Below are 26,593 nucleotides of genomic sequence, written 5' to 3' on the forward strand. Positions count from 1 at the left end.
GCTACACCTAAACAAAAGCTTTCCAAAAATCGACAGCACGCTGCGGTGCCAGCAGAAATACTCATAACTCAGAAATGAATGAAACTCCTCATTCGCCACTTTTATACAGACTGAATTATTGTTATGACAATTTTATCGATGAAAAAGAAAACCTACCGTGATTTTTACGAAGTTACATCGTTTCCTTTTTCTCGTGAAATTAGAACAGCTTGCTGTCACAAACCGAGACGTTAAACAGTAAAACAGTTTTATTTTGATTCATAAACGGGGACTCGGTCGTTCACTAACACATGGCTTCAGACAAATATGTTGCTGTAAAGTTAAACAGGGAGCAGGTTTTTAAGCTGTTGACTTTTCTGGTGCAGTCAGCTGTCCAATGAGCCGCTGATAGTCACACTGTGGAGGAGCATGTTGTGAAGCCTGAACAAGCTTCTTACTGGCATCAAGAGACATCAGGACCTTTGAATGAATGCAAAAGAAGAGCAATAATCTAAATAAATCAATAAATGTGTGTTTCAAAGTGTGTTACTGACTTGTGAAAGATTAAACAGTGAACAAAATTTATCTAAAGGACAGAACAAGCTCTGGGCGTAAGAGCACAGCTTTAAATTCAATACCAGGAGGTGTGAACTGTTTTCTGCTTTTCTAATTAAAAAGTAAAAATGAACTATTTCAAAAGCACCAAATTCTCCAAACAGAGATTGTTTTATTGTAATGTGAGCATGTGCGATGCTGTGACTTGCTCGTTACCTGACGCATGGCATCCTGCTGGCTGTACAGGTATAAAGATCCTATGGCAGCTTCTCTCACTGCACTGTGGTAATCTGTGCATGCAGTTCTTAGAAGTAAGCTGGGCACATTTTCCTCCAGCAACAAGGATATGGCTCCATCAACATTTAGCAGGTTTCCCAGGGCGGCGCAGCAGTGACGACGTGTGAGGGCATCAGGATCATAGATTAGAGTTACCAGCATGGCCACTGTCCTCCTGGCTTCATGTGTCCACCTTCTTTCTTCCTCCTCCATTCTCTGCTCTCTTAATGTTTCCAAATCACTTGCTGCCTCAATATCTGAGTACGTCTGTTTATTTTGTTGCTTTTCTATGCACCATCTCCCTCTATGTATCCCCTTTTCACTGGGTCTGTCCATATGCAGCCCAGCTGCAATATAGCCCAACCAGTTTCCAACTGACCGGCAAGCAACCTGCCGGACAGGCATGCAGGAATCATTAAGGCAGTTTATCATGGCTTTGAAAATGTCAGGTTTTAGGGTGTGTTGTGTGAGAGGCCTGAATGGATCCAAATTTCCTAAAAATCTACACGTGGCAGCCCTGATCTGCTCATACGAGTGAGCCAGTGCATGCTGCAGCACTGAGGTTTCTACATAAAGTTGCAGTGGGCAGGAGGGACAACGGGCTATCCCAGACAATAGAGTGAGGAGCTCCACAGCAGCTTCCCACAGAATTTCCAGCTGCAGGAGTTCGGGGAGCAGAGAGCAGGCAGTTCTGGTTGGAGGACTCTGACGGCTGGAGGCAGGGAGCTGATCGTCCCAGGATGGCAAGAAAAAGCAAGAAGCTGCTTTTGTGAGGTGGTCAATTGAGCGGGGGGGATCACACAGGAGCAAGCGGCTCAGAAGGGAGAGAGGCAGCTCCAGTAGATGAAGAGGAAGGGTTTGAATTACCTGCCAAAGCACAAAAAAAATAATAATAAAAAATAAAATCACACAGACAACTCGTCATACATCAAACAGGCAACAACAAACAACAACACAGTGCTCTTAAAAAAGTACAGACACATCCAGGTGTACAGTACTGCATGCCAGACACAAAACTAGTGCAAGAGTTATCCTGTGTTGCATCAGAGAATTATGTTTGTCGGCGAGGTCTTTATTGGAGCAAAATAAGGCCCTAACCTGCAGGAGGCTTGTAACAATACCACAGCTGTCGTACAACTGGAGAACTGTGGACATGGTGCGTGGAGGCAGGTCCAGGGCGAATGGAAAACATAACAAGTGGCAGCTCAGTGTGGATAAAGTGTTGTGACTCAGATCCACCCTGGGCCTCCCAGGATTGCCCTTGGCAAACAAATGAAGACTGTAGGGTATAAAAGATGCTATTGTTAGCTCCAGGCATTGTAGCTGGCTTGTAATACAAATTATTTCGTTTAATTAAGACATCTCAACACTAACCACTCGGTGCCCAGCAGGCGGCCAAGAGCGTACACACATTCTGATCCAACATCACAAAACACAGGAATGCACGAATATGCATCCTTGCAGAAGGCAAACAGTAAAGCAGAGAGAAAGAAATACAGTCCTGTAACAGACACACACAAAGAAGCAAGGTTTGCTTTTTCATTAGAAGTGTTTTCAGACATCATGGGTTTCACAGGATGAGTACAATTACCATTTGCTGAACAGAAGTCAGAGTCTGATGTTGCACTTCTTAGGGAAGCACCGATCTTTTTCCACAGATTCAGAAAGAAAACTTCATTTAAACCCGAGGGCAAAGGGCCATTCTCATGCTGTTTAAACAAGAAAGCACAGACATTTAGTACAGATACGTTGCTAATATCTGTACTAATACATGTTTAACCAAACTTCATCTGCAGTCTGACCTCATTAAGTGCATCTAGGAACAAAGACAGCAGGCCATCACAGAGTCCCCAACCGGAGGGTGGAGAAATGTGGGGCTGATAATGTAGAAAAATAAATGGATCATACATTTTCAGGTCCCTTCAAGCTTTCATATTACTGCCAGGTTTACATGAGCTCAGTACCTCACATGGGTTCAAGACCAGAGTTTTCAGCAAGGATGCTAGATGCTCCACATCAACTTTGACATCAACATTGTGTTGTGTGAAGAGAGACAAAACACAAGCAGCCAGAGGCTAAAAGACAGATAATTGAGCGTTTCACACAACAGACCAGCTGAATGCATATCAAAAAGGTACAGACACAGGATATTATATGTAAACCATGCTGAACATGGTTGATGCTGTTGAAATATGTCAGTGGGTACTCACGACCAGACGACTGAGATTTGGTTGACTAAGAATTGTTTTGAAGGACTCTGTGAACTCTTCCAGGCTAAAGCGTGAGAAGCAGATGGTGAGCTGCTGTAGTTGGAATCTCGTGTGTATGCACTGAGTATTTCACAAATGAACAAAGTCAGTTTCAGCGAGGGAAAAAAAGACTCATCAAACCTTTGTTCCTGTTCCACCCAGGCACAGTTCTTCTCCCAGTAGACCAGGACCACTGTGATCATTTCTTGAAGGACGGGGATACTCTGCTGATGCTGACAAAGTACCAAAGTAGAAGTGAGAAACATTGTTGCAGGATCAGTTCATTGTGAAACACTGTTTCAATCCAGGGTAGCAACCTTAATGAAATCTGAGCTTTCTACAGTATCCTGGATCAGGCCAAAGAGGACACGGGGTAGCCCAAGTTCACGGCCGACGTCGTTCAACTTCTCAACCTCGGCCATCACTAGCAGATTATGTAGAACCCTCATTGGTTGCTGAATCTGCTGAACTTCTTTTACCACGCCCCCTTTTAGCTGCCCAAACAAAGAAAAAAAAGGAGTAGATGCAAAACTCTTTTGAAGAAGAAAAAATTCACGCCGAATGAAATGCTGAAACATTACCTGAGCTTTAAATTCCTGGATCTTTGATTTAATTTGAGATATAATTATGCTGTAATCTAATATCTCTCTCGTTTGTCTGCTTGGATCGGACAGTTGGGCCAGATTCTCCCAGTATTCTTTGTTGTTTACATTCTGAAAGAACAAGAAATGACTCAGTGTCAGGTATATATTAATATATTAATTTAAGAAAGCAAGTTTTTTTTGTGCGTGTTATCAAAGCAGATCCTCTACTGACAGATAATATGTAAATAATTTCTAATGAGTGGAAAAGGCAGCTGTCTCTGACCTGCAATCGCTGTGAGGTGTGGCTTTCCTCCCTGCATCTCCGCACAAGTCGCGGCCCGATATCTATACAGGGAAATTCCCGTTCGTAGTCTATGCTTATCTGACCCCTGTAGAGAAAGGAACTATAAACACATTTGTTTATGATAGCATAACTCATCGTTACTTTGAACCTTCATTAACACCTGTGCTTTGATGTTGAGCTAGCTTGAATCTTCGGTCCGAGGCTTTGATTAGCAGCCATCATATCCAGCTGACCCGAGGTAACAGAAACATCGCCACAAGAGGGCATGGGGTTGCACACTCTAGGGGACATTGCTGCTGCCATCGCACCATTTTCCCTTTCATCCTTATTTTTCTGTCAGTGCACACAAAACAGGTTTAGGGCCCTCCGCTGATCTCACCATACAAACGTTTACAAATAATAAAATAATCATAATTACTGATTACTTACTTTGGCACTGTCCTTTCCTGGTGGTTTCCTCTTACTACAGTTTTCTGTTTGTTCCCTGACCTTTCGCAACAATCTGCTTTCTGCAGAAGCTGGTACAGTCTTCTCTGCCACTTGTTGGAGTTTCAACGCCAGCATGTCAGGGCTGGGTGTGACCGTCAAGGGCCTGGACACATTTGTGGCTGGCAAAACTGCAAACACATCACATGGGAATAAAATCATGAATGTCAGACATGAGAATGTGTCATTAACATTTGAAAGCTTTCTACTAAAATCAGGAGTTTTAAGAATCACCTAGAACACCATCAGCAACAAAGGGATGGTACAAGAGGTCTGGCCATGACAACCGTTTCTGGGGGTCTTTGGTCAACAAGCCTTTCAGGAAGCTCTGCAAAGAAATCATTGGATAGTAATAATATAGAAGACTTTGCATTAGGAAACAATTTGTGTAAGGTTTGTCTCCAATAAACCCTTCAAGGGACTTATAATTGCAACATAATCTTTTACAGGCTTAAAATTTTCAAGCTAGCAACATATTGAAGATGTTGGCTTCAACCTAAATGTAACACAAGGTGAGTAAAGTGTAGCTTTACTGTACCGTGCAAGTGCTGCTCATGGTGTCTGGCCATTTCACTTGGTCTTTCACAATGAGCTGCACTAGCTTGAAGATGGAGTTGGTGTAGAACGGAGGCGCCCCCGTGTGGAGTTCATAAAGGATGCATCCCAAAGACCACAGATCAGCAGTGTGGTCATATGGTTTCTCCTCCACCAGCTCAGGGGACATGTACAGGGGCGTTCCCTTGATAGAAGTAAGCACTAAGGTGGAGACGCTCATCGCTCTGGCAAACCTACAGCAAGATTGCATCATGTCATTTATTCTTTTAGAAACGATTGAAACTTTTTTCTTTGCAACTATCAACATACCCAAAGTCGCAGAGCTTCACCACACCGCTTTTTTCTAGCAGGATGTTTTGGGGTTTCATGTCACGGTGAAGAATGCGATGGGAATGTAAATAGTACAGAGCAGAGACCAACTGGCAGGCAATCGCACGGACCTTGAAAGAAGGGAAGACTAGTTTAATAACGTAACATTAAATAAAGCTTCACATCTGGTTCAATTGTGTAAAAACAGTGAAAACCTGGCTCTCTGGTAAGTTTCCATCATCCTCAAGGATCTGGAACAGCTGGCCCTCTGCGTACTCAGTGACAATCACAACCTGTCATTAACATATATAGGGGGTTATAATGATCATGGGATTATGTAAAGATAATTAGTTGACAGCAACTTATTTGAGAGTTTTGAGAAAATGGGAGAATACCTCAGTTTCAGTCTCAAAACTGTCAAAGAGCTGGACAATATTGGGATGCCGAAGGTCCCTCATAATTTCAATTTCCCTTTTGAGACTTTGTAGCTGGTTTTCCGAGCGACCCAGCTTTGGCATGAACTTAAGAGCCACCACCTCATGGGACAAAGATGAAGAGACGATGTGAAGCAGTGTCGTTAAACAAACAGGAAACTAAACTGTGCTCCTGTAGATGCTTACCATGCCACTACCTTTTCTCCTTCCCTTGTAAACCCGTCCAAATGAGCCCTCTCCCACCAGCGACAAAACGTGATACCAGTTCATTTCGGCGGCAGCTGGTTCCGTTAGAGCCCAAAAATCCCCGTAACTTTCAAACTGTGACCATTGGTAAATTATTGCTCTTGTTACAATAGACGCTTGGATGTAAAATGTTTTACTTTTTAACTTTAAAACTCACAACTTATGACGGGTAGCAGAGGTTACTCTTCAGTAGTGTTATTTTTTCGGTGTGCAGGGTGTCAACGAATAGCACAGACGCTTGCCAGTTTAGCTGCCAATTCAAAAAAGTGACGCAGAACATATAACAAAGTGTGATAAGTCGTTTGCATACACTCAGTATTCAAATATGCGACTTTTTTCCGCTTATTTTGACATCAAACGTGGTTTTCAACTGTTTTTAACGATAGAATGCCAAAATCAAGACCGGCTTCTGTGTGGACAACTTAAAAGCAGGGGTCCTCAGTCTAGCAACGGCAGCTGCGTTCATAGCAACCACGTCGCAAACAAAGCTAAACGTTAAATAAAATGATATAACTCCCAGAGTCAACATTACTATTTTCACCCCGTTGGGGCCATATTAGAAATTTTATACCACAAATTATTATAAATATATTTTAAAAAATCCTTATGGTTGAGGGAAGTGGCCCAAGTCTGTCTGTGGATGCAAAGCTAGTAGTAGACCACATAAAGTCACAATCATCATATTTACTACTACAGACGGATGAGATGAAGATTTCCACAGACTTTTACACGACAACACACAAAACAAAAAGGAGTTGATAGTGGACTTCCGGAGGTGCAGAGAAGTACACACCCCCATCACCATCAGCGGCGCTGCTGTGGAGAGAGTGAGCAGCTTCCGGTTCCTTGGTGTACATCTGGCTGAGGATCTTACGTGGTCAGTACACACAAACAAAACAGTGAAGAAGGCGCAGCAGCGCCTCTTCTTTCTCAGGAGACTGAAAAGATTCGGCATGAGCCCCCGCATCCTCAGGACCTTCTATCACTGTGCCATTGAGAGCATCCTCACTGGATGCATCACCACCTGGTATGGCAACAGCACCGCCTACAACTGCAAAGCTCTCCAGCGAGTAGTGCGGTGCTCTGAACGGATAATTGGAGGTGAGCTTCCCTCCCTCCAAGACATCTACAGGAAGCGGTGCCTGAGGAAAGCGGGGAGGATCATCAAGGACTCCAGTCACCCCAGCCATAAACTGTTCAGACTACTTCCATCAGGAAGGAGGTTCTGCAGCATCCGGTCCCGTACCAGCAGACTGAGAGACAGCTTTTTCCATCAGACCATCAGACTGCTGAACACGTCATAGACACCTCAGCTTCACTACTGGAACTTTAACATTATGCACTCCATACTGTACAGTAATGCCACTGTTTTGCACATGTCTCAACTCTGTATATTTTATTTTATTTATTTTATACATTTTATTTATTGTTTACTCTATTTAATTTGTAAAATATGTGTACACACACACACACACACACACACACACACACACACACACACACACACACACACACACACGTAGAAAAATATTTAGTATACACATCCAGAAATGCATATACTATTACATATTGTACATATATTTATTAGTTTCAGATGTAGCTTGTATTTTGCTTGTTTACATTATTGTATTTTGCACAACTCTGTTGCTTGTGAAGCTCGCACACAAGAATTTCACTCACATGTGCTGTACCAATGTACCTGCACATGTGATGTGACAATAAAAGTGATTTGATTTGATTTGTGTTTTAATTTCAGCTTTATTTCTTTTATCTATGTTTGACTAACAAAACCGAAGTACAGTAACTTTAGCTGCACTGTTAATATTAGATCTCCGTAAGGTATGTATAATGCATTTAAAATGTATAATAGTACAAAATATGTCTCACATAACAACTTTAATTCAAATGCTGATACTTTTTGCAAATAAGATTTTAATCCGTAAAGAAATAATAAAGAAGTATCATTTAGCAACAGCCCCATCCACCTGTATAGAAGTAAAATTAAATCAAATTAGGCTGTAGCTGAGTAAAAATAATTAGAGTAGTTACTTTCTAACATTTTCTGGCAGTCTTAAAAGAATACCCTCGGACCCCTGCTATAGAATTATTATTCTGTCCACAAGATGTCGTATGTGATTCTCTCAGAAACGGACCTAATCACAACATGGAGAAAAAGTGATGCTGAATCCTTACAACTTATAATCTTCCTCCGAGGAACTTCAGCTGCAGTATGATAGTGGCCTGTGTCACCCCTTATTTAATCATGCCTGTTATTTTCCTGCTGCCCGTTGTCCGGTGTTCCGTTAAACATGCAGTACTTGTAGCTCTTATTCGCCTTATGAACTACAAATGAAGTGCAGGGATTTCTGTTGAATATGCATGTGGCATTAAAGATTTTTATTCACTCCATGTGACCAAAAGCTAAAGATTTAATGGAGTAGTGGATGTGCAGTAGTCTGAGTGTAAAGTGCAAGATCTGCTAATTCACCATATTTTGTACGTTGTGACTTATTGATTGGCCTGTTTGATGAGTTTTAAGAGGCGGCAAGAAAAAAAAGAAAAAAAAAAGAAGAAGAAGAAGAAGAAAAGGCTGAAGCTCATCCAATGAGCGCCTCGAAAGACTTCCCCCAGCAAAGAAAGGTTGTGTTTCCATATTTTTACACATGACCAAATGCATAAGCTCCACACAAGGCAGCAGTCGACTGAGTACACACGTGGAGAATGACCAGGAGGAGTTTTCTCTGAGTGGACTTGTACGACCTGCACTGTTTTAGCGCTTTGGATTATGCTCTTCATCCCGATCCTCTCGCCGCCGCCACTGAGCTTGTAGATTCTTCATCATTCTGATTTTCTTTCTTCCCCCCCGTTGGTCATTGCAATCTTTGATTAATGCAAACATCGTCATGTTTATCAGATCAACTTTTCTCCTTTACTTTGTGGTCTCACTCTTAAAGCTCGCTCGTTGCATGGAGAGTGAACTTTGCTTCCCGATTAGAATGAATAGTGATGAAAGGACGGATTCTGATAACGACGTGGATTTCCTTAATAGAAAATATGTCCTAAAGATTAAAGCTTTCAAGCAGGAATTAGTGATCGATTTACAGCGAGACTCTAATTTCATTGCCCCTTCCATCTCTAACCAAGGCGCACTGTGGCTCTCCGATACCGATGTCACCACTGACCTGACCCGGTGTTTTTATTCTGGATATGTGAACGCTGATCAGTACTCTTATGCCGCTCTCAGTCTCTGCAAAGGTGTGCAAGGTGCATTTGGCTTCCACGGCTGGGAATATTTTATCAGCCCGGTACAAAATGACACCAGAAGCGCAGAGAGCGCGCACATCGTCCGGCGCAGAGCCAGCAACAACCTGAAGCCCAGCTCTACCTCCAGGTGCGCAGTGGACAGCGACATAAGCCTCCAGGCTGCGCAGTCCTTGGAGAAATACAAGCGACTGGCGGACCACAGCAATGTGACAGAAACGATGCTGAATAGGATGGGGAGAGCCAAAAGGTTCGCCTCAGTCCCCAGATACGTGGAGACGCTTGTTGTGGCGGACGAGTCCATGGCGAAATTCCACGGAGATGACTTAAAGCACTACCTCTTGACACTGATGGCAGTGGCAGCGAAGCTGTACAAGCATCCCAGCATCCTCAACTCCATCAGCATTACAGTTGTGAAGATCATGATTATATCCGAGGAGGACAAAGGACCCAAGGTGTCCGGGAACGCAGCCATGACGCTGCGGAACTTTTGCACTTGGCAAAAAAAGATGAACAAAAACAACGACAAGCATCCCGAGTACTGGGACACAGCTATTCTTTTCACCAGACAGGTAAAGAGAACTTTTAGTATCGTTCATGTTACACATGTTTGGGGTAAAACCAGAGCGGGATATGTTCTGTAAGCGCAATTACGCACAGAAAACGTAAATGTTTGTTTTTCGCACATGCATTGTGTCACCTTAATGAGTGACATACTGTAAAGCAACCTCTGATCTTGAGAAGGAAAATGTGCAATGTACTCTTATAACTTTGTGATAAGTAAAACTCCAGTTGACGCGTTTTTGATTTGCTCTGAAAACACTCTCCGCCTCTCGTGAACTCAGGGAGCATGCAGGCAGTCCACCAATAGCATCACAGCTTTGACACCAAGGCTGGGTCACACAGAGCTGAACAGAGCACCAGACTTGATTGCTCGTCATAGATCCTTAGAGGGCAGTTTTATAGACTTGCAAACCACCTCTGACTTCTCCCTGCACTCCCAAATATTTGCAAGATGACACAAGGTCAGAGATGAAGTCATTGCTCACATTCATTGGTCAGTGTGATGTATGCGCTTCCATTACCACTGTGAAAACTTGCAATAAAGCTGACAAGTCAGCCCAACTGATTTAGTTACAGTGAAAGTTTTTAGCTTGCAGTCACAAGGTCGTCTTAAAACCTGTGCTATCAGAGTTAAAAGAGCCAATGGTAACATAGTACTATTCTGTCAGCCTTAGTAGTACATAATGATAAGTGAACTATTGCTTGTTATACCTGCAAATTTACTGAATATAATGAGCGTCAGTGCCCTTGGGGATGTACTGTGTGGATGTGTTATTTTTCTCAGCTGTTCCCATTCTGCTGCAGCTGCCTGCTCCTCATTAAACAGGCCCCTGAAGGGATGGGATGGAGGGACTGAGGGTGGTGGCGGTGGGGTCCTTTGTGGATGTCAGAGTTACAGGCCTGCATGTTTTGGACTCACCTGTTCGCTTTATGTTGAAACAAACTCCTCCACATCAGCAGCTGGACTGCATCTTTCCCTGGCAATTCTTCAGTCTGTCACATGCTTCCTCCATTTCTTTTGCCACGGTGGTTCTGCACAAGTTTTTACAGTATGTCCTAGCTGAATAGATATCGACAGCTTAAGATGGTCAGCATTTTCCATAAAAGTGTTCCAAAAACAAGAATGTTACAAGAATGTAACATTCAGCTTTAAACATCAGCTTTAAACATCAGTTTAAAGCTGATGTTATAAACTCTGCAGCCACTTGACACGACCCAAGTCAGCTTGGAGAGTCACAAGGATGTAATTTACTATATAAAGCAAAAAGACAGGCATCAAGCAATCAAAGGTTTAGTGAGGTGTAACAAGTGCAGGGATTCAGAAAAAAGCCTCCTTTTAACACAGCAGGTTGAACAAAGGAATCTCACCTCTAACCATTGTGTGTTGAACAACAGATTCCTGGTGTAATATCACATATAAAGTGTATACAAAACAAAACATGGAGTTTATGAGCGAATGCTAACATAGTGTACAAATGAAAAGTCTAAACAGTGGCTTGTGGTGCATAAAACTTTCTTTACAGTACCACCCAATCAAACTCATGCTCAACACCAGGAATCTAGAGGATACAGGCCTTCACTGACCTTTTACAGTCAGTTTCATATTGAATCTATTAGCACAATCACTGTTTCCTGAAGCAATAAATAAAATAGTGGGGTTTGCAAACATGTACCTAACAAGCTCTAAATATTTCAAGGTCCGGTGTACTGCATGAGAGGCCTTTACTGATCATGAGATTGTAGTTAAACCTGTCAGGCTTTGTTCACTGCAATTAGATTGACATATATTTTTTCCTTTTTTATTTTCTTCTCAGTTTAGGCCTAAACGGTCTCCCCTCTTAAACTCAAGGATTCTGCTGACATGTCTGCTAACAATTCTGCTACATCATGACACAATGACTTTAAGTCTGTCCAATTAGTGAGTAGTATTTTCCTTTGTTTACTACAGTTTTTAACAGATATTTCAAAGCCCATTCATTCTCCACTTAACACCAGCCCATTGTGTAATTTTGTAGGTTTTATGAAGACCAACTCTGTGTTGTCCGGAGGCAACTGCGGTTGTCCCGAAACAGTATAGTCAGCGTGATTTTTGTGCAAAGAATGCCGCAAAGTGTGCTAAGTTGCACAGAATGTTTATTGTAGGAGAGCAGCCAAAAGATAAAATCTGACCATAAATCTGCTAGAATGCAAGTTCCCCCGGGGAGAGAGGAGGTGACTGTACTTTAGCTCACAGCCTTTTCTTACATGATAGATAATGGGCTGAGAAAGAAAAGAGCTCACCAAAGAATGTCCAGATGTCATAAACTCGGTCCAGGATACTGCATCAGACCTATAAAACTCTGAGATGCACCTTTTTCAAAGCTTTTTGAATATTGTTTCCAAAGCACAAACAGGTAACAGGCTGGATGGGATTTAAAAGCAATAAAATCTGTACACAAAACAAAATGGGAATTTTAGTCCGCTGAGGTAAGTATTGTTTTTCTATTCTTTTTTGTTAATTCGCAGGAACACCAAAATTGCAAAGACAGATGACAGATGTGGGAAGTAGGTCATAGCAAACAACAAACTCATTGACTTGGGTGTTTCTTCTCCCCTGTTCATCTTGCAGTTCTTCTATTTTTTTTTACTGAAATGGCCCAAACTTTCAGATGTCCTCCAAGCACATGAGGACATCTGGATTAGATTTGCACTGGTGTACAATTGTGGTTTTGTGGTTTATTCTAGGAATGATTTGTCATAGCACTCGAGGTCTTCACTTGGCCCCGTGTTTAATGGTTACATTAAGCACGGCTGAGGATTGCAGGGGCTGCAGGAGACTCAGCTGGTGTTTTATCTGTAACAGCTGACCACCACTGGTTTTCTGTGTTTTGGGGTATGTAGGGACAGTGCTGTTTAGGGAACAGGCAGATGGGTGGTTCTTTGCAGCGGTTACTGCCGAAGTTGTCCTGTGATTAGGAGGTTCAGCTCCAAATGCATACTCGCTAAGACTGGATTTTAAAACCTGTGGTAGAGAAATAGGTCATCTGGAAACTCTGCTCTGGCATGGAAATGTTATGGTTGGGGTTATTTAAATTACCTCATTGGAGAAGGTGTGCTCTAAACACTGTTTCCCACTAAAAAGATTTAAAGACTGGGTGGTGGAAAGCAGTGCTTGACACGACTGAATAATTTCCCAATTTCTTAAACGAAGATTTTGCTGCGATGACATCAAGACAACATAAAGGATAATTTAATAATTGTACTTTCATAAACTGGACATGATTTCAACCGGCCTAATAGCATCGCACTCAGACAAGTTAATTGTCGACGTCTGGGAACAAGGTGACATCACCACAAAAAAGCCAGACAGGGCAAGAATGAGGATAAGCTGCAGTCCAGTTTCAAACAAACTTCAATCTCTGAGAAAGAAAAATGCAGACCAATAACAGATTCATAACCCAAACTGTCTGGGGTCACGCTGATCACTTGAAAATAAATGTCTTGGTAAATGGCCTGTATTTGTATAGCGCTTTACTTAGTCCCTATGGACCCCAAAGCGCTTTACACTACTTTCAGTCATCCACCCATTCACACACTGGTGATGGCAAGCTACATTGTAGCCACGGCTGCCCTGGGGCGCACTGACAGAGGCGAGGCTACCAGACACTGGCACCACCAGACCCTCTCCTCTGACCACCACCAGTAGGCAACAGGTGAAGTGTCTTGCCCAAGGACACAACGACCAAGGCTATCGGAGCCGGGACTCGAACCGGCAACCTTCCGATTACAAGACAAACTGCCAACTCTTGAGCCATCTTGTGTGAATAACCTTTATTTAGCTTTGTCACACTTTCCCATAACACTGCAAATAACTCAGTGGGAGCCATTCTGTGATCATCGACAGAAATCATTGTCTAATTTAGCTACAACTGGATTTTATGTTATCTTAAAAATACATCAAATGCCATTATCAAAACAAAGTGGAGTGTCTTAGGCCGCTGTGCTGTTTAAATGTTTGGCACACAGTTGTTACCACTTTGATTTACCGTTAATCCACTGCAGCCCATTTTGTTTCTCAGTATCACACATCAAAGACCAATAACAAGTGACACAATTACAATCATGAAGCAATAATCTTGAATAAAATGAAACTGAAATATATAAAATAAAAAGTTTACCTATTGAAATAATTAATCATTACGAAAAATGTGCTTCCATTTGATCAGAGTCCATTAAATTAAATGTTTTACATTTTACTTATGTAGCAAAATCACATGGAAAAATTACATGTAATTCAATTAGTTAAGGTCAGCATTTTGGGCATCATTTTTTTTCTAGTGTACCGAACAAAGTTGCCAAAAAAGCAGCTAAAAACACAAATATGTTGACCTTAAACAACACTTACTCCTTGTTGTGTAAAATAGGCAGCTAAAGTATGTTAATGAGTTTTTAACTCAATGAAAAGGGTGTTAATATGTCAGCGGTAAATTTATAAATAGTACCCACTACCCAGAAGTGACTAAAACGATAAATGAAGACAAATATTGTAACTCTCTTTGTGTCTCTGTGTCATAGAGAGACAAACTTAGCTTGGCTAGCCTTGAGCACCATTGTGATTCAGACTTTGGTTAAGAGGAAGGATGGATGCAAGCCCATGTTTGACTTTGCCTTTAGCTGTCATTGTTTCAGATGTAATCATGCTAATGTCTTTTTTCATCCAGGACCTCTGCGGCGCCTCCACCTGTGACACACTTGGCATGGCAGATGTTGGCACCATGTGCGACCCCAAGAGGAGCTGCTCTGTAATCGAAGACGACGGCCTTCCTTCAGCTTTCACCACTGCTCATGAGCTCGGTATGCTCCGTCGACGTCATCCTTCATTCAGTCCACATTAATATCTCAGTGTCCCTGAAAGTGTATATGCATAATCACAGTCTGTGCACTCATGAAAGACATCTGAGATCTCACTCCCTCTCCACAGGGCATGTGTTCAACATGCCACATGACAATGTGAGATCCTGTGAGGACCTGTTCGGAAAAATGCAGGAGAACCACATGATGTCACCCACACTTATTCAGATCAACCGTACCAGCCCCTGGTCCCCCTGCAGTGCCGCAATCATCACTGAATTTCTGGACGGCGGGCATGGTGAGTACTCTTGACCTCTGACCTCAGTGTTTCCAGCCTGAAAGCAGCCTCATAGCATGCTTGAAAAGGTCGAAAGCCAGAGTTGGATAGATAGTTGTAAACAATCTTGAAGCAGTAATGACTTACAAACATACAGCAAGGCATTGTCCTCACTGTGTTGGTCACACAGCTGTGTTTTGTTCAAATGACAACCGTGCTTTTGTTTTTGAAGAGCAAGCCCTGATTCCAAACATTACTGAAATCATTTTTTGGATAAATGCAAGCGAGAGAATGGATTCATTTCAATATCCACCTATGCTTGATTTCTCACATCTGCCAAACCTCTCTTAAAAAACAGGCTTGCAATAGCCAAGAAGAAATTCATTCATTTGGATGCAGATTGTTTGCCAAACAGGACAGACCACAGCACTTGGCCTTGGAGCAATTCTAAACTTTTATTTTAAAACTGCCCCCACATCTGTCCCAAATTACAGGCCTTTTTGTCTGGGGAGAGTCACCACAGCGGTTTGGACCACTAAGTGTATCTGCACAATGTTTCCCATGCAGGTTTACTCCAAATAGACATTTTTTGTTTGTTGCTTCTCTCTATTCATTTTGGAAATAATCTGTGGACAAAAGTACTAGTTTAGAGGGATATCAGGGAGTGATTTCTGTGACAGCATCGTAACCTGGTTTCTCCTGGCCATCTGTCATAAATCTAAACTTCAAAAAGCAGTGGGGTGGAAAAAGCATGTTGCCACATGCTTGTGGTAATTTTCATTCAGCGCTGTGTCCAGACCTATTTGTAACCTGTTTAAACACACACACACCACCAGCTATTGTTTCCATGATTGCTCTATGGAGAGAGACTAGGAAGGAAGAGATGAGGTTGAGCTTTTTTGGCGTAGAGTGATTTGTTTGTACAGCATTGCCTTATCTGATAATCAGTGTGTTTTTCTGCTACATCTGTGGGACTGTTACCACCACACCGCAGTTCGCTTATAATGTGCTGCGAATTCACCACAACATGAATGGCATACTCAACAGTTCAAGTGGGGGAACCCAGTTTTTCCAAGCGCAGATTAATGTGTTTGTATGTGAAAATTCCCCATAAGAGTGCGAAGTTCTGCATGTTTCTGGGGGATAAAAAAACTTCTCCTGGAAACCTTTTTCATCCACTCATGTTGGCCTTTCGTGATTCCATTTTGCACCTACTTGCCAAACTCTTCCTAATATTAGTCTGTTCCCAGAAAGGTATGTATTTGTAGCTTTTGATGCCTTTGACTTTTGCAGCACTATCTAGCTTCATATCCTTTTTATCAATATTCTAGTCTAACTGCAAGTCATGCAACAAGGCTGGGATGGAAAATAAGAGGAGAGGCTTGTGGGTTTTTAGGGGGAGTTTGAGGAAGGGACTGGGGTGGGGATGACTGTGTGTGGTGTGCTCATGCATGTTTCTGTGTGTGTGGCATACATTGCATATACTGCATCAAAGGCCAAATCACAAGGGCAATGACTGCTTCCTGTGCCCACCCACAATCCCACCCACCACAACACAACATGCAGAAAAAGCACACATTTAATGAAGAGGACCATATAAATATTTGAGAATAAGCATAAACACATTGTTTTTCATTGTGTTTTTCGTGCATTTGTGTATTTTGGTTGCATCTTTTATACCTGTGTGTCATAAAGTCTCCACAGAAGAAGAAGGTCATACTGCGTCGTTGTGTGGCTTATTGAATCTCCCTCTTCTTAGGTGATTGTTTGCTCGACCAGCCTCAGAAACCGCTAGTCCTACCTGACACGCTGCCAGGATCATCCTACAAGCTCGAACGCCAGTGTGAGCTCGCCTTTGGTGAAGGCTCTAAGCCTTGTCCCTTCATGCAGCCGCCATGCAGTCGTTTGTGGTGCACTGGAAAGTCCAGCGGACATTTAGTGTGTATGACTCGGCACTTTCCCTGGGCAGATGGCACTCAGTGTGGGGACGGACAGGTCTGCGACCGAGGGGTCTGCACTGACAAGCAGCTTCACAACTTGAAGGTAAGATTCAAGCAGTTCTTTCTGTCAGGACATACCTTTATGAGGATATGAATAATAATAGTATTTATTTGCATTTTTATTTATGCATTCTTATTTTCAGGTGGACGGCCGCTGGGGCAAGTGGGGACTGTTCAGTACCTGTTCACGCACATGTGGTGGTGGTGTCCAGCTGTCAAAAAGAGAGTGTAACAACCCAGTTCCATCAAATGGGGGTAAATACTGCCAAGGAGTTCGGGTCAAATACCGCTCTTGCAACCTGAACAGCTGCCCTGACACAGGTACAAATCTCTCAACACAGACAAGTATATCCAGTTACGTATTTATGCTAGAGCAATCCCACCTCTCACCTTGTATGTCGTCCCTCCTTCTCTGTGTAGGTAAGACATACCGTGAAGAGCAGTGTGAGAGTAGCGGCCAGAGATTCAGCAGTAACCGTATCAGCCACTCAGTGGTGTGGATACCAAAGTACTCTGGAGTGTCCCTCAGTGACAGGTGCAAACTAATCTGCAGGGCTAATGGTACGGGCTACTTCAACGTCCTGGAATCAAAGGTAAGAATAAGGTGCACTCGAGAGACAGAAAATCTGATTGACGATCAGTCAAAAGTCAAAATACATTAGCACTTAAAATCCTTTTATTTTTAGAGGCAGCGATAGCAAAGAGAATATATGTCATCCAGCTGCCTCTGGTCTCTGAACAGAGCAGGGGAAAGAATGAAGAAGAGGAGGAGGAGGACAGTTTATCTTTTTCAGATAGCAGGGCGTAGAGTGAGCTTTTGCAGCAGAGAGACAGAGTTCGCACTTCAGTCCATCAAATCAGCTGAGAAGGAGCAGATAGGGAGAACTCAGGGGACACGTAGATCAGCTCAGCACAGGTCAGCTGGATGTTTTAACCACTGACTCACAGCTTTAAAAGTTAGCCGGCAGCAGGCTTTATGTAGAATTTAGTTTAAAAAATGCGCTGAAGTTAATAGTTAAGGATGAAAAAACCTTGCACACTTTTTCTATATCACATTTGCATACACACTGGAAATAGGGCTGATCTCAAAACATGCACTATACTATGACATTCTGTGTACGCTTACGAAGTCATGTAGGTAGTTTACCTGATATAACAAATACAGGGAGTGCAGAATTATTAGGCAAGTTGTATTTTTGAGGAATAATTTTATTATTGAACAACAACCATGTTCTCAATGAACCCAAAAAACTCATCAATATCAAAGCTGAATGTCTTTGGAAGTAGTTTTTAGTTTGTTTTTAGTTTTAGCTATTTTAGGGGGATATCTGTGTGTGCAGGTGACTATTACTGTGCATAATTATTAGGCAACTTAACAAAAAACAAATATATACCCATTTCAATTATTTATTTTTACCAGTGAAACCAGTATAACATCTCCACATTCACAAATATACATTTCTGACATTCAAAAACAAAACAAAAACAAAACAGCGACCAATATAGCCACCTTTCTTTGCAAGGACACTCAAAAGCCTGCCATCCATGGATTCTGTCAGTGTTTTGATCTGTTCACCATCAACATTGCGTGCAGCAGCAACCACAGCCTCCCAGACACTGTTCAGAGAGGTGTACTGTTTTCCCTCCTTGTAAATCTCACATTTGATGATGGACCACAGGTTCTCAATGGGGTTCAGATCAGGTGAACAAGGAGGCCATGTCATTAGTTTTTCTTCTTTTATACCCTTTCTTGCCAGCCACGCTGTGGAGTACTTGGACGCGTGTGATGGAGCATTGTCCTGCATGAAAATCATGTTTTTCTTGAACGATGCAGACTTCTTCCTGTACCGCTGATTGAAGAAGGTGTCTTCCAGAAACTGGCAGTAGGACTGGGAGTTGAGCTTGACTCCATCCTCAACCTGAAAAGGTCCCACAAGCTCATCTTTGATGATACCAGCCCAAACCAGTACTCCACCTCCACCTTGCTGGCGTCTGAGTCGGACTGGAGCTCTCTGCCCTTTACCAATCCAGCCACAGGCCCATCCATCTGGCCCATCAAGACTCACTCTCATTTCATCAGTCCATAAAACCTTAGAAAAACCAGTCTTGAGATATGTCTTGGCCCAGTCTTGAAGTTTCAGCTTGTGTGTCTTGTTCAGTGGTGGTCGTCTTTCAGCCTTTCTTACCTTGGCCATGTCTCTGAGTATTGCACACCTTGTGCTTTTGGGCACTCCAGTGATGTTGCAGCTCTGAAATATGGCCGAACTGGTGGCAAGTGGCATCTTGGCAGCTGCACGCTTGACTTTTCTCAGTTCATGGGCAGTTATTTTGCACCTTGGTTTTTCCACACGCTTCTTGCGACCCTGTTGACTACTTTGAATGAAACGCTTGATTGTTCGATGATCACGCTTCAGAAGCTTTGCAATTTTGAGACTGCTGCATCCCTCTGCAAGATATCTCACTATTTTTGACTTTTCTGAGCCCGTCAAGTCCTTCTTTTGACCCATTTTGCCAAAGGAAAGGACGTTGCCTAATAATTATGCACACCTGGTATAGGGTGTTGATGTCATTAGACCACACCCCTTCTCATTACAGAGATGCACATCACCTAATATGCTTAATTGGTAGTAGGCTTTCGAGCCTATACAGCTTGGAGTAAGACAACATGCATGAAGAGGATGATGTGGACAAAATACTCATTTGCCTAATAATTCTGCACTCCCTGTAGTTTATTGTCCCAGTATAAAAGGAACAAGTGAACTCATTTGTAACAGTTTTTTGATGTGAATGCAGAAGCTAACGCTTCGTGTGTTTTTACATCCAAGGTTGTTGATGGGACTCCATGTTCACCAGATTCCACGGGAGTGTGTGTCCAGGGGAAGTGCATTAAGACCGGCTGTGACAGCAAAATTGGCTCCACTAAAAAGTTTGATAATTGTGGAATCTGTGGAGGTGACAACAAGGGCTGCAAGAAAGTGTCTGGACTCTTCACAAAGCCTGTGTGAGTATCACTATGTCATCATGGGACGGGCTCTACAAAGCGTTGCTTAGGTCATTCTTTTTCCCCCACTCACTTCAACATAACTTTATCATTTTCGCTCCATTATTACAAGCCCCCACTGACTCTAAAATGTTTTGGCTTGCAGGCATGGCTACAACTTCGTTGTCATGTTGCCAGTGGGTGCAGCCAATATAGACATCCGCCAGCGAGGCTACAAGGGAATGGTCAGTGATGATAACTACTTGGCCGTGAAGAACAGTGACAGCCATTACCTGCTCAATGGGAACTACATAGTGTCAACTGGCGAGAAGGACATCTTTGTAAAGGGAAGCTTGCTGCGCTACAGTGGCACAGTCGGCCTCTCCGAGACCATACAGGCCATGAAGCCCTTGGGAGAAGCCCTGACGGTGGAGGTCCTGTGTGCAGGCAAGTTGACACCTCCTCGCATCCGCTACTCCTTCTACCTCGCCCGTCAGGTCAAGGAAGACAAGACTCTGAAGAAGAATGAGAGGGTAAACTCTCAAAACAGTGTCCTGGGTGAAGATAGTGTCAAGGAGAAAGACACAGATACCCTAAAGATGTCTTACAAAAAGGAGGAGCCCATTCTGGACAAGTGGGTTACCACAGGCTGGGATGATTGCTCCGTTTCCTGCGGCCGTGGGATCCAGAGGAGGATGGTGCAGTGTTTGAAACCAGACGGGAAGCCAGGGTGGAACTGTGACTCTTCGCACAGACCTCCAGCCACCAGGGTTTGTGAAGGGCCATGTCCTGAGTGGTATATTGGCCAGTGGTCACCGTGCTCCATAACCTGCGGGAAGGGCTTCAAGAGACGACCACTGCACTGCCAAAGCCAAACTGGGCATCTTCTCACAAGAGATCACTGCACTGGCGTTCGTAAACCACAGGAGCTGGACTTCTGTAACATGACGCCTTGCTAGTAACTTAAACCTATAAGCGACACAAGTGTTTTTTTTCTGTTTTAAAAGGGTGAATTGATTCCATCTGCAAGTATCTTTTCTATCTGTCAGACATGGATTTTTCCACTTGGGCTGTTAGAGGATGATGGACACCTGCTTGGAAGAATATCAACACTCAAACCTGGAAGATGAATGCTGAAAGTTATCTTTCACTGCCACTTACTTTAAGCATTATTCAGGAGTACGTTTTATGGCAATACAAGATAATCAAGGTCAAATAAAATTTAGTTGAATTCCTTGTACTGTCAGCAGATACAGAATGTCCATTTGCAAGCAATCAATCTAGTTTACCTTTTGAGTCTGGAACCCATTTCATTTCATAATACTTTAACTGTGCAGGCTGCAGATTAGTGAAAGCTGTGGGTAGTTTACAAAACGACTCCAGTCATTTTTCAAATAGCAACTATACCAAGAGTGACATGTATGAATAACAGTTTGACTAAAACATAGTTTCAAAATATCTCACGCATGTTTATGTTTTATCGGCCATCTTTTTTTTTTTTTGAATCACAAGGAATTTTAAAATCTTCCAACTGATTCTGAAATGAAACTGATATCATTTTCATTGCTGTGTGAATACTTATGTGGCACTGTTTATTCCTACCACCACCCGTTTACAGTTTGGTAATTAACTCCTGCAGTCAATCAAGACTGCTATTACTGCGACGTTTTAGGAGTTAAAGATGCAAAACATACGATTATCATGTAGCCAGGATTTCTTCAAAACATGAACAGAGATCACCTTCGTTGTACACATCATGTTTCAATTTAAGGTTGAATATGAAGTCACACTGACTAAACAACACAGGCCAGGAAACACTGACCTAAGATAGCGGCCTAGCCAGATACTATAAACACGCAAATACACACAGACTGCATTGAGATCCTCTCTCTCGTGATCACTTCCTTCATTTGACCTCAGCAACATTATTCGTAGTTCATAGTGTTCAGCCAGTCGTGAAGCCTGTTAAGTCATGCTCGTCCGGCACAGTTAGCACAGCTAATTTATTATCAATATAACAATAACACAATCACAGACAGAATGTGTTTTCCTGGATCCCCATCTTCTTATGGCCTCACAGCCTGAGCCAAGCTGTTCTGTCGACAGACTCGGAATCCTGTAATCCATTATGTTCTGTTTTATTTGAAGGGGTCACATTCACCAGTCCAACATCCGACTACAGGGTAAGTCTCATGTTAGTTGGCTGTTTTTTTGTTTGTTTGTTTTTAAATCCGCTTTTGCACTTTGTACAGCAAAAGAAACCAATGACTTACACAGGCTGTACTGTATACTATGTATACATTTATTCAGCTCTGTGCAAAAAATAATGTAAATACTCTTTTTTTAAAAAATCTTTTTTTTTTTACACAGGCATTTGTAATGGTCTTTGAGACTAGTGTATTTATTCCAAAAATAAAGTCATTACCGTTGTAACTGATGCTTTGTTTTTCTTTTCTCAACTCTGTAGATATATAATGTCAATATCAGTCTTCATTCGGTTGGTGAAAGACGTCCGCTTTTCACAATAGACTGTAAAAAGGTGGACATAGCCAAAGTCATCTTGCTTTAATTTTTAGGGAAGGTGAATATTAGTCAATTGCCTCTGGCTTCTAAGCAAGCTAGTAAGCTTATTCACAAAGGTGCTTCCACGGACTCTGTGGGTGCATTGCCCAGGATACCTGTTAACTAGTGCTGCAAGGGGCCTCTCTGAGTGGAGTTCTGTTCTCCCTGCGCCGGCTTCTGGCTTCCTCCCACAGTCCAAAGACATAAACGAGATGAGATCATGTGACAATAAACTGGCTGTAGGTGTGAATGTTTGTCTGTCTCTGTGTTAGCCTAGCTTGTCCAGGATGTACCGTGCCTCTTGCTGTATAACAGCTGAGATATGCTCCTGTGACCTTGAATTGGACACACAGAAGATGGATGGTAATATACAAAAAATATACAAAAAAAGTATATATATATATATATATATATATATATATATATATATATATATATATATATATATATATATATTTATTAGGGGTGCAACGATACTCGTATCGATATTGAACCATTCGATACAGTGATTTCGGTTAGGTACGCATATGTATCGAACAATACAAAATTTGTAATTTATTTTATCAACTTTCCTTCTGACGATGCTGTCTGTGTTGAGCGCTCAGTGGATCTCCGTTCGACTACTCCGCCTAGGTTGCACTGTCAAGCGCAGATCCACTGAGCGTTCAACACAGACAGCATTGCCAGAAGGAAGAGCGCAGGGCAAGCTAGCGAGACAGAAGTTAAGCTCTCCTTGCAACATGGCAAATTGAACCTCCCCCACCCTCATTCAGATCTGGCGTTTGGAATTATTTTGGTTTTCATGTGACGTATGACCCTGAAGGTAAGCGCGTCATGGACTAAAGTAAAACAGTATGTTGGATGTGCCACGCAATGGTCAATTACATGGGTGGGAACTAGTGTGTTAGCGCAGTTAGCTCGTTAATGTGTTGGCCGTCTAGCCCCACGCACGGGGGGATCAGGGGTAGCTCGTTAACGGAGATTTGCCGTGTTGTGGCGTTAACGTCATTTCAACGAGATTAACGCTGACAGCACTAGTGGGAACACAACGAATATGACTGCACATTTACGCCGACATCATCCTAGTGCAAAGACAAGTGGAAGCAGACAAAAATAACAAGAATGCATGCTACAAACTTTACCCGAGTCATTTAGACAGCCGTTAGCACATGATTCTCCTTATGGGGACCTGATATGTTTAATATTGTGGCGAGCTCAGACAAGGAGGAGACGGAGGTGTCGTTTGGTCTTGCTTCCCGCGAGCTAGCCAGGGAGTACAGCCGTTTATTGACATCTGCAGAAGAACACTGCCGCTAGCTAACTGCTCACAGCACGGCAACCGCACAGCAACAACAACAACAACACACAGGGCACCCTCTGACCCTGGAAGGACACACCGTCGCAGCCAGAGGGCGTCACCTGTCACTATGGCAAACATAAACAAAACATAACCGTACAAACAGAACCCCGAACAGCCCTGACCCGCTACATAGCCCCCACCTAAGGGGTCAGTCGTCCCCGACGACCCCATTACCCCACACAAAGTCCTGCAAATGTCCAGGCGCCTTCTTTTGGCACACCGGCCGGTCGCGACCGGCGGGGGAAAAGTCACTCGGGTCAGAACATGGGGTGCCACCATCATCCCACTTCTGACACCAATGTGGCGAGCTCAGACAAGGAGGAGACAGAGGTGTCGTTTGGTCTTGCTTCCCGTGAGCTAGCCAGGGAGCACAGCCGTTTATTGACATCTGCAGAAGAACACTGCCGCTAGCTAACTGCTCACAGCGCGGCAACCGCACAGCAACAACAACAACACACAGGGCGCCCATGTGGAAATGTACATACAATCAATATCAGACTCCACCAACAAAAAGGCTCTCAAAACAATATATGTATGTGAATTTTTGCGTGTATTCCTATAATTGTTACCTTTTTCTTTTACCCTTGGCTTTTTGTGTTCATGTTCTGTTGTTTTGTATACTTCATCTGTATGTTGTATACTCATTGTTTGTTAAATAAAGTAAAAAAAAACAAAAAAACACAGGGCGCCCTCTGACCCCGGAAGGACACACCGTCGCAGCGAGAGGGCGTCACCCGTCACTATGGCAACATAAACAAAACATAACTGTACAAACAGAACCCCGAACAGCCCTGACCCGCTACAATATGCTGCTAAGAATATAGCCCAGAAGAAGTGTATAGTATTGCTTTTATTTTGGAAAGAGCCATTTCTCTGTAATAAACTCTCTTTTCCAAAGATGAGTGATTCCTCAATCAGATACAGGGCTTGCAAAATCGCTAGCCCGACGTCCCGGGGCTAGCGATTTTTCCAGTCGGGCTACCAAAATCTATCTCTTCCCTGCCCGTCGGGCTGTTGTAGGAAGGAAAAATATATGTCAATGCTTTTGCATTCTTTCGGAAATGTAGCTGGGTAATTATGTCATTGGCATCGGTGAGCCACTGTCAATATGTGACATATTAAAATCGCGTTTGAATTTGCGCTTGTTTTTTGCTTTCACTTTGCAATCGCGCAAACTGTGTATAGAGAGCAACAGCACTGATTGGTGAGTCATGATAATTTGCGCACCAATTCCTCTGACATCGTCTTATCAATCGTTAGCTTACTATGCAAACATGACAAGTGAAATCTCCTGCAGCAAGCTTAAACATGTGAGAGGTTGATCGCGCAGAGAATCGCTGAGCGTTATGTGAGTGTGTGTAAAAGCAGCAGGATCTATATTTTAGTTCTGCTGAGCCAAATAAGACAGGTCAGGGTGAAGAAGTGACAGCCAAAGAAAAGCTTACCACAAAACGGAAAAGTTATGACAAATCAGACTATAAGGCAAAAAGAAAGTGCAGCTTTATGGTTTCATGGACAAAAGAATTTCTGTGGCTGCAATATGACGAGCTATATAACCGGGGCTGCACATAAGTGGTCCGCAGGTGCGCATTCGCTGTCAAAATTTAAAAAAAAAACGCGCACAAGATATGAAGTTGCAACGCGTTTGCATACATACGATTTTCTGGAGGAGGACAGACATTTGTTTAGAACTCTTAAAGATGTCGAAGAAGCTCCTTAAGCAATTACTTTGGTGTTCCTCCACCTGCAAACAAATGTCAGAAGGAGTCCGAACCACAAAAGAAGCGCGTATTCTCAGAAAAGTGGTTGCAGGAGGTGAGCTGGCTTCAAACAAATGATGAACGCACAGAGATGTGGTGCGGAATGTGCCGTGAAAATCCCACTCTAGCGGACAAAAACGCGCATTGCAACTTCTTATCTGGTGCGTGTCTTTTATTTTGACAGCGAATGAGCACATGCAGACCACTTATGTGCACCGGTGTAAATAACATAATGTTCTGCCGGGTGTGTTGTTGGTTTTCCCTCGATTTCTGAGTCGACAAGCGCCTTTGTTACTGGGACCAGTCATTTTAAGAAAGGCCCCCATTAGAACCCATGAGAAATGCAAGAAATGCATTATTGCTCAGTCTGCAATATCTTTCCCAGAACAAACACCAATTGCAAATAACATACTAAAAATAAACCTGAGAAATCAGTTTAGAACAGCGTACTATGTTGCAAAGAGTGAACTACCACTGGCAAAATTTAGCAGTCTTTGCAAACTTCAAAAAGCAAATGGCCTAGATCTTGGTTCCACTTGCCTCTTACCTGTGACTTCAGTGGAAATTTCAAATTCAGGATCTGACACAGACTGATTCATGTCCTACACAGTTCTTACAAGTTCATAGAAATTTCTGTTCAATTAGAACCAAGTATTTGAGTTGATGATTGTAATTTTTATACAATGTTGTAATTTGTTTTTCAACAACTTTTTGATTAATGTTTTGTTTCCTTTACAATATTATACTTTAATGTATAATATTGTAACGGAAACAAAACATCAATCAAAAAATTGCTCTCTTTTTTATTCGGGCTACTTACATTTATTTTGGGCTACCAAAAACTGAAGAGTCCCTGCCCGAAGGGCTACCAGGGATTTTGAAATTTTGAGAGCCCTGAGATATATAAATTTTTTTAATTACTTTTGTTTCAGCAACATTAAATTTAAAAACTGTACTTTTGAGTTAAAATATATATTTATAAGTTTAATAAATGACAAATTAAAAAGGCATGAACATTTTTT

General features: G+C 42.6%; 2 protein-coding genes across 4 annotated transcripts; one reads left to right on the top strand and one right to left on the bottom strand.

Annotated features, from left to right (window-relative positions):
• Positions 1–163: 163 nt before the first annotated feature.
• On the bottom strand, positions 164–6,546 carry stk36 (serine/threonine kinase 36 (fused homolog, Drosophila)). Of its 3 annotated transcripts, none has more exons than XM_082548404.1 (20): positions 5,918–6,546; positions 5,693–5,833; positions 5,513–5,590; positions 5,298–5,428; positions 4,972–5,221; positions 4,668–4,761; positions 4,377–4,564; positions 4,108–4,280; positions 3,927–4,032; positions 3,641–3,772; positions 3,377–3,553; positions 3,201–3,292; positions 3,021–3,084; positions 2,775–2,885; positions 2,613–2,687; positions 2,402–2,519; positions 2,185–2,311; positions 1,909–2,089; positions 751–1,677; positions 164–459 (listed from the first exon to the last, which is right to left on the bottom strand). In XM_082548404.1, the coding sequence occupies exons 1-20, from the start codon at positions 5,999–6,001 to the stop codon at positions 340–342; spliced, it is 3,369 nt and encodes a 1,122-aa protein (XP_082404530.1). In that variant the 5' UTR covers positions 6,002–6,546; the 3' UTR covers positions 164–339. The 3 variants fall into 3 exon arrangements, with proteins under 3 accessions (XP_082404530.1, XP_082404531.1, XP_082404532.1); XM_082548405.1 differs by having other exon boundaries at positions 5,929–6,017; XM_082548406.1 differs by lacking the exon at positions 5,918–6,546 and having other exon boundaries at positions 5,513–5,565; positions 5,693–5,731.
• Positions 6,547–8,489: 1,943 nt separating this feature from the next.
• Positions 8,490–22,326, top strand: adamts15a (ADAM metallopeptidase with thrombospondin type 1 motif, 15a). The gene is made up of 8 exons (XM_082550055.1): positions 8,490–9,810; positions 14,503–14,635; positions 14,763–14,930; positions 16,669–16,952; positions 17,053–17,230; positions 17,330–17,502; positions 19,735–19,910; positions 20,056–22,326. Exons 1-8 carry the CDS (start codon positions 8,881–8,883, stop codon positions 20,846–20,848), a joined length of 2,835 nt encoding a protein of 944 aa, XP_082406181.1. The 5' UTR covers positions 8,490–8,880; the 3' UTR covers positions 20,849–22,326.
• The last annotated feature ends 4,267 nt before the right edge of the window (positions 22,327–26,593 follow it).

Source organism: Aulonocara stuartgranti, assembly GCF_965226115.1.
Source record: "Aulonocara stuartgranti genome assembly, chromosome: 10".
In the NCBI taxonomy this organism is placed as follows: domain Eukaryota; kingdom Metazoa; phylum Chordata; class Actinopteri; order Cichliformes; family Cichlidae; genus Aulonocara; species Aulonocara stuartgranti.